At 42.2% G+C, this 8,580-nt stretch overlaps 1 protein-coding gene across 1 annotated transcript in view; it reads right to left on the bottom strand.

Moving 5' to 3' along the window:
- Positions 1-875: 875 nt before the first annotated feature.
- The window catches only part of cdk19 (cyclin dependent kinase 19), a 68,504-nt gene continuing 60,799 nt past the window's right edge, over positions 876-8,580 (bottom strand). Inside the window, exons 10-13 of the mRNA XM_072362826.1 lie at positions 8,112-8,209; positions 7,920-7,998; positions 6,256-6,501; positions 876-3,203 (exon numbers count right to left, since the gene is read on the bottom strand). Of these exons, the coding sequence (XP_072218927.1) occupies positions 3,078-3,203; positions 6,256-6,501; positions 7,920-7,998; positions 8,112-8,209 (549 nt within the window). The 3' untranslated portion in view covers positions 876-3,077. The remainder of the gene's footprint in view (positions 3,204-6,255; positions 6,502-7,919; positions 7,999-8,111; positions 8,210-8,580) is intronic.

Here is an 8,580-nt window from a genome sequence, read left to right as displayed (position 1 = left end):
CACGTCCAATGGATCGAATGACTTTCTGTGACATTACCACAGCCACTCACAGTGACACACCTCAAAAACAATGTTTGCTACGTGTCTGCCGTGACAAAATGACACAGAGCTGGAGAGAATGTTTAATGTAACCATCAAAAGTCTGTTAACCTCACACTGCTAACCACTGAAAGTAAAGCCTCATGTCACGATTAAGTGTTGTAAAGTTTTAAATAAGGTTCGAATGCCATTGTTAACTCTAATTTGATAAGGAAGAAAACAAGCTGCAAAACTAGAGTGTTGCTCCCCCCAAAAATGCTGCACTGTGGGGCTCTGAAGCTCCAAAGTTCAGGGAACACTGAGGTTCTTGTTTAAAAATCAACCAGAAATTCCCCCCATCCAAATATGGGATTTTGGAATGAAAACTGACAATGAAACCTTTTAACAGAACTCCCACAGTGAGAATGAAAGTGACCCCAAACCGACTGGAATAACGTCCCCTGGCTGCTGTTAGTTCCAGCAATCTGAATGCGAAGCTGGGAGACATTTCCAGCAACAGAGAATTCTGGACACATTTCTGTGATATGATCTGAGACGGCTCATATCATATGATCATCTTGACTCTGAAACATTTGAGTTATGCTGTTCAGAAGAGGTCCAGTTCTATTTTCAGCCACAAGGTGTCAGTGTTTCCTCATCTGACTGCAGGTCACACTCTAAAATATTTCATTTTTTACATCTTATTAGTCCATGTCTGGAAATGCAGATATAGCAGCAGTCAAATCACTGGGTGCGCTCTTTAATACATAATGTGTTCATAATGGCTGCTCGTGTGACTGAATGTGGTCAGCGAGGCAGTGGTCAATATTATTTTCGGATTGCTCCAGAACAGAATCATCACTTGAGTTTTTTCAAAAAAGAACATGTATTTATGTCTAAAAGGTACATTATAAAAAGCATTTTACTTTGGCAGATGTCTGAGGTGCCACAGCTATTCAACAACTGCCTACTACAAAATCTAAAAGAAAATTCTGCATGAATGGGTTCTGAACACCTTCACATTCAAAAGCAATTTGGATTAGATTAAAGATATTTTTTGTAATTAATAAATGTTTAATCAATTTCATGACTTTTCATTATATTCTGAATTAGTGGGGGGAATCAGATGCCTTTGGCTGCAACTGTTAAAACAAATAAAGGTTAAGAAACCCTGTGAAATGTTGTGGAGCAGTTCCATGTAGCAAAATATTTAAATACTAAAGTAAAGTACAGGCACCTGTGTACTGCAATTCAAGAAAACAAAGAACCTTTCACGATTCCTTTCATTGCTTTTTACTCTCAGGCTGAAGCTTCTTAGCTTAGCTTAGCTTAGCTTAGCTTAGCACACAGCTCAAAAACGGAGGAAACATTTTGCCTGACTATATTCAAAGTCAATAAACGTCTTAGCATGATAGTGTTCCGAACTTATTTTACTCAACCAGTAACTAGTAAAATAGAACTGTGTACCAGATCATGGTCTAAGAATTTGTTAGAAGAAATAGACAGTAAATGGTCACTTTCATGTGTGCTTTTTGCAGATTACACAGACTAAATGTACCGTCTAACTTCATGATCCTTAGATGTGTAAGTGGTTGAATTTTTTTGACCTCTGTCAGGCTGGATGTTTCCCCTCTTTCCAGTCTTTATGCTGGGAAAAGCCAAGTAACTACTGCTGGAAACCTCCGATGAAGAATACACACAGGACTGAAATCAGTCTTTTCAGCCGAGTATTTCCCAAAAATCTAACTGTTCCTTTAGCTGCTCAATTAAGATAAATAAACTGAGGTTTGTCATGGAAGAACAAGGCATACAGGGCAATTAATATGTATACACAAATATATAAAAATAGATATACGAAGTTTTGATGTAGTAAAGAACGCACCCATTGTCTTGAAATGCGCTGTAATCTAAAAAATGCCTGTTCAGAGGGGTGGCGTCGAGGAGGGCGAATGTTCAGGTGACAAAACTCACCCAACGTTAGTTCCAGCTTTTAGCAGATTGGTTCAGCGGTCAGTGCAGATCTAGTAAGTAAAAGGATTAAGAACACACGTAAAAAAACACACTTACACACACACACACACAGGGCAACAACAGTAACAATCAAACAATCTGACATCTGGCAGTAACAGTCTCAAAGCAGGATGTGTGGAGGGGGAGGGTACACTTAGCTGCCCCGTACATTATGCGCACGTTTGTGTTGAAAACCCTTAAAGTTTTGAGGATCGGAGCAAAGCGTCCACCAGCAGCTCCTAAACAGGACAATCCTCGGAGCTGCAGGCCACAAACAACAAGAGTCATCAGAGGGAACGAAGCTGGGAAAGTGGTGGAGTGTCAGAATGTATACAGAAAGTGGAGCTGTAAGAAAGACCAAGCTGTGGTCTTTTCCTGCTTTTCAAAACGAGAAAAACTTTCCTTTCTAGAAACCCTAAAATAAGAAGATTCCAAGAAATTGCGCTTCAAATATTTCCCTGCAATGACATCAGCTGAAGAGCTGATTTTTTTCCTTGTAGAAACACGCGTCTGTCTACTTTATTTCTAAAAACACAGGATTAGCTCAAACTAACCTCTTTGATTATCCAGTAATGATACACTAGAGATGATAGTAAGGGGCTTTTCCTCCTGCTTTTCATTTCATCCCAGCGCTTCCACATGTAACAATGTTTGTAATGACATCAACTATCAAGCTAAACTTGAAAAGTCTAGCAAACAAGCAGGAGAAAAAAAATCAAATAGAAAAAGGTGCTGTAGAATATACATATATGAACACAGCTGTGGTTCTGTAAGTGACACCATTCTCAGTCTGTGGGATGCCACCACACTTGTCTTGCAAAACTAGTTTTCTGCTTGGATTTTTTTGGTTCCTATCTGTGTTAGCCTTCATGTCCCAGAGCTGCTGAAGGCTTACAGGTAAAAGATGAAAGGTGAGGCCAGCTGGAAATGGAGGATGGCTGAGTTGGAATAATGTGATGTAAAGACAGGGCTCAACTAGGACGAGGGAGCAGCTGCTGAAGATCAGGAGGAGCGGACTCCTCTGCTGGTTCCAGAGGGAGCAGGGAGCCTCAGTAACGGTGCGTCTGGTGGGAGTACTGAGAGCTCTGCTGGGAAGATGAAGAGTATCCCATGGTACTCTGAGGCTGAGTGGAACCTTGGACGTTGCTTTGGTAACCAAGGCGGGAGCTGGAGTGCTGACGGAGAGACAGAGAGAGGTGGAGAAAAGACTCAATCCCACATCAGATTAGACAGTCAGCGTGCAATCCACACAGATTATTGTACTGTGCGATGTTTCAGTCTTACTTCATTTTACAGATCCAGTACTTTTCAGATTATTCTCTCTAAACCTTTCTCCTAAAAATGAACAGTTAATAACTCTATTTTCAAAAAAATCCTGCAAATTTGGTACAGATTATAAGAAAAAAGGATGAAGTGTTAGTTGCTGCTATCCACAGGAACATTGCTGCTATATTCAAGCTTTTGAGAAAACAACTAAATTGGTCTCATTGTATCCATCTGTGTTTTCTGACTAACAAACATTTTTGAAATTCCAAACTACACAGATTTGCTTTATGATGTGTTTTTATTTAATCCATGTATTTCAGATATGGTGAACTTCAAAGGAAACCCATTTAGCAGTTAGACAGTATTTCTCGCCAACTCTCAAAATGATATGGAAAAGTTTTTTCCTCTTACCCACATAATGATTTCATATTTAGAAAATGGATGGAAATGAATAAGATTATTAGGATTGAAGGAACTTCATTAGGCTGTTTGTGAAACTACAATCTCCTAAATTCAGACAAAGCTAAAGTTACAGCCTCAGAAGAACGCTAACCATGCAATAGGTCAATTATAACTCTCTAAAAAGGAATAAATGATAGGAAAAATAAATGGTTGCCTGTCTCTCTGTGTTAGACCTATGCTGGACTGGCTGTATCCCATCTCTCACCAGTGGTACAGCTACAGATAATGCTTGAATGAAGCCTGATGATGGGAAGCAGCTGATCTTGTTGCTGACTAACACCAATAGTCCAAGACCACAGAAGTCCAACAACTCTGTCAGCCTTGCACAAGCTTCAAGAAACATGTCTGTTTTCACGTAAATGGGAAATGGACAGTACTTTTCTAGATTAGCTGACCACTCAAAGCGCTTTCACACTACCCAGTCACACACACACTCGTACAGCACATCATAGTCTACAGTTTTACAGGCTTTTCTTCAATCTATCACACATTCACACACTGATGGACCCACTGGTAGGCAACGTGGGCTTCAGTCTCCTGTCCATGGACACTTTGACATGTGGCCTGGGGAAGCCGGGAATCAAACCATTAACCTCTTTGATTGCTCTTCCTGCTGAGCTAGAACTGTCTGTGATGCAGTCATCAGATTATACATTTAAAAACTGCTGCTTTATTTTCCTGGCTGATATACCTTTCTTCTCTAGCGGTTCTGTGCTAATCACAGGGACAATTTCACAAGCTAACATGTTCAGAAGTGTAGAGTCTGAAACATTACTCGCTCTCAGAATAGCTAAGTGTGGCGGTTAGCACGCAGCACGAGGGTTAGAATCCTCTGCTGTGAGGTGACGCTGCTGAGCACCACACCACCGAGCTGCCCCAAGTACAAGTCCAATTACTGAAATCTTACTGAAAGTACATTTAAAGCAGTTAGTTTTTACTTCTAATTTGTGGCAGCTGTAGCTCAGGAGCGTCCGTCCTTCAATCTGAAAGTTGCTGGTTTGAGCCACATCTTCCCTGGTTAAAGCCCCCCCCCCCCCCCCCCCCCCCCATGTGTTTTTCACTTGTAAGTCACTTTGGAGAAAAGTATCTGCTAAAAGAATGGGATGAACATGTAATTCTACGTATGGAAATGTGAGTAAATGTAATTTGTGACTTTTATCCCAGCCAGAGCAGAAATATGGATATTTCACAGAGGTGAAACATAGCTTCAAAGAGACCGTCACCAGACTTCTCCTGTTCCTGGTAGTTCCATACACGACATGCTGTACCAACTCACAATTAGTCAGAGGATGACAGAGGCTGTGTAAATCTCAGATTTCAAGTGAACGGATTCAGTGTGCAGACGCCACAGTCCTGGTCACATGTGCACCACGGCTACTGTTTGGGAAAATGACTGTCAGGTGGTGCACAGTACTATATATTTATATAAGTGATATAGCTCAGCTGTGATGCAGCCTCCATGTGGCCCTGCTGAGGCAGAGGAAGGAGAGGTCACCTCCATCACACTGCAGCACTGACACATGATCGCCCTGACTTTGCACCTCCAAGCTGAAATTTATTTCTTTTAGTCAGAGTCTGTATGTCATCTCACTGTCCAGAACTCAGAGCTCTCTACTCTGTCTGACCCTGTGATAAGAGTCAAGCCACTGATAAAACAGACGCCTAAGTAGAAAACAAGCTAACAAAACAGGGCATTACAGAGATTTGATATCAGCTCTGTCAGCAGGACTATGTGGAATGTAGTTCTTATCAGCTGGACAACAGACTGTCGTTATCAGGTGTAGATGTTTCTCAACAATAGCCCCTTCACTGGTGAACAGTAGCTCCTTGAGCTTACGATTGCATCAGCTCAGGGATGTAAAAGTGAATAAACTTTTAATAGATCTTCAAAAACACTATGCATATAACTTACTTTATTATGGGAACATTTTCATACACCAACTTGTCAGGATTTGCTGACAATTCAGATATTGACATATGACAGATATTGTAATTCATATGTAGAATTAAGGTGACATACTTAAATCACTTGTGTTCGGGGACCCTGACCAGAACAATGCTGTGGACATAAACTTCAGAAATGCTGAACAATGTGGAAGCTAATCAGCGGTCACCACTTCTGAGAACTGTTTGTTTTGTTGTCATATCTGCTCCATCTTCAGAAATAAGTCTAGACTTATCTGATCTCTGGCTCTCAGCCCATTGGTCCTGAGGAGGAGGACAATGTTTAGAAACTGATGAAAACATGGATTTCTTTAGGTGAAGTGAGTCTATTGTTTGGGGACTATTCTTAGAAATGGATAAAAACACATTAGGGGTTGTGATAAGTACCTCTGGCAACAGGATGGTGAAAGTGGAACTATAGAAAATGTGCATGGGTGATAATGGGCGCCACCGTGGGATTCCATAGCACAGAGGAATGGGATCCATCAGCCTTATTCCACCAAGTAATCACAGGTTGAATATGTTTTAGTTGGAATTCTCTACAATCCCACTGACCTGGTACTCTGACTGCAGTACACTCGTCCCTGAGGAGGCCCCAGAGGGCCCGATCCGAGGTTTCTTGTTGGGCGGCCCCTGTTCTTGGCCATGCTGCATACCCCCACCTGCAGTGGCCCCAGCGGCTCCGGTGGTGCCATTGGTTTGTGCTGAGCTTTGCTGGGAGGGGGCCTGCTGGGCTGCTGTCTGTTGCTGGTTCTGGGCCTGAGTCTGGCCCGTCGTCTGCTGGTGCTGCTGGGTCTGGTTCTGCACAAACACAAGCAAGGAAAACTTAATGAGAGTGAGAGTGGCAGCAGAGAGTGTGGGACAGAATGCAGCCCCCGAACAAGTCTTTTTTATATTTTTTAATTTGACAGATGACTAAACACATCAATGTATCTCACTAAGTTGAACACAAGTAGTCAAAGACTATTTCATGGAAATGAGGCATTAAGGAGGAGGTATTGTCATGCTTGTTATCAACAGATGGTGTAATTCTGAGCAGGAGTGTCTCTGCACCCCAGACACTGAGCTGTGAGTTCCTGTCCACACCATGTGCCTGAATAGATCACCTGTGTTATTTTGGTAGCATTCTATATCTGGCCTTCAAATTCTGCATGTGATGCCATCAAAGCCATACTAATGCATTCATGGTAATCTCAGCAGCTTTCCAGCACACCCGTCTCTAATTATTTTATTAGCTCCCAATTTCAATCATTTTATATTGTTATACAGGTATTTTCCTCCATATGTTTTACAGCGACCTGTCCAGGGTGACCCCCGCCTCTCGCCCGATGACCGCAGGGATAGGCTCCAGCCCCCCCGGGCACCAACAGACGGATTAGGCGGGTATAGAATATGGATGGAAGGATGGATGTTTTAATGCAAGAAAATAATTCCCCTTTGGCTTATAATTAATATAACACTGCATTAGTTCCAGAAAAGTCCCCATTAAAGCCTGGAGCCTGAGACAGAAGTGAAAGTTACTTTTAGCCACACCAATTTTTGAGAACGTTACTAATGCAATAATATGACTTTGGTGTTTAATGACATTATAGAAACGACTGCTCCTCAGTTCAGAAGTGATGGTTTGCTAATACTTCTACTAGTTGTGACTTGTGACAGCCCGGCAATAGGAAGCAACCTCAGCCTGACCCACAGCAGGGGGTTCCTGGTTCTTGTCTCAGCTGGTTCTTTCTGTGTGGAGTTTGCATGTTCTCCCTGTGGATGCATGGGTTCTCTCAGACGTGTTTCTACAAAGAACATGTAAGCTGTGTCTCTGTTTGCTGCCCAAACAGCAGCTGCCTCAGTGAAACTGAGCTCGTTCACCCGGATGTTGTGCACCCACTGAGCTCAGATGATAAAAATGTCTACTAGAGGGTCATTTGACACTGGACTGACTGCTGATTAGGCACTTTCACACTGCACTCAGGAGCCAGGTGTTAGTGGGTGATAATGGGTTTTTTGGACCAATCTAAAAAGGTTAAAGATTAAAGAAAATGTTCTGGTAAAGTTGAAGCATAGCCAGACCTACAATAATCACTATTGTCTTAAAAACGAACAAATAAATCAAAGGAAATATTCTTAAAGTTCCTAAGGATGGAAATGTTGATGGTTATTGACTTCATGTGCTGTTGATCAGGTTGTAATATCTTTATCTCAGTCAGTGTCATGGTATAAATCACCTTTTCCGTTTTCTCCTCCGGCTCATCTTCATTGAGAAACTCTCGTTTTGGGTAGGGGATCTGACATCCAGCAAACACACTGGAGACAAACATCAAGCCATCAGTCGAAGCATTTTTGCAACACAGAAAGACTTAGCACAGACTTAGCACAGAAAGACTTAGCCAAACCAAGACAAGTTGACAAACTCTCACTCTGTGGTGGGTAATGGGTCCTCCAGGAAGTAGGGGTCCTGCAGCGCCTGCTCTGATGTGATTCTTTTTGTGGGATCCATGGTGAGAAGTTTCTGCAGCTGAGAACACACAGCGTTAGCAGAAAGGTTCATGAAAACCCCACAAATGAAAGTTGTAATCCCTGCAGTCTGAGGGTCGTTGTTTCAGCTCCACCTGCGGGAAACAATTTTCTGACTTGTTTTCATAACTGTAACGATCTTCTAAAACATCTAATAATCCTCAGGTGAAAAACCTGTTGGTTGCTGTTGGGCTGCATCAGGCACCGACTGAGATTCCAACCATCAACCCTCACCACTGTGCCGAGATAGACATTAAGTCTTTACTGGGGCACAGGCCCCCCATCACTCACATCATATCTTTTTATCATAAAGGCCTGCAGCATGTATGAAAAGTGCAATAAAACACATGAAGTTCCCTCTCTAAGCCTCCT

This window comes from Leuresthes tenuis, unplaced genomic scaffold (assembly GCF_036924035.1).
Source record: "Leuresthes tenuis unplaced genomic scaffold, fLeuTen1.0.hap1 SCAF_13, whole genome shotgun sequence".
Lineage (NCBI taxonomy): Eukaryota > Metazoa > Chordata > Actinopteri > Atheriniformes > Atherinopsidae > Leuresthes > Leuresthes tenuis.
This window is presented reverse-complemented; position numbering and strand designations above follow the sequence as displayed.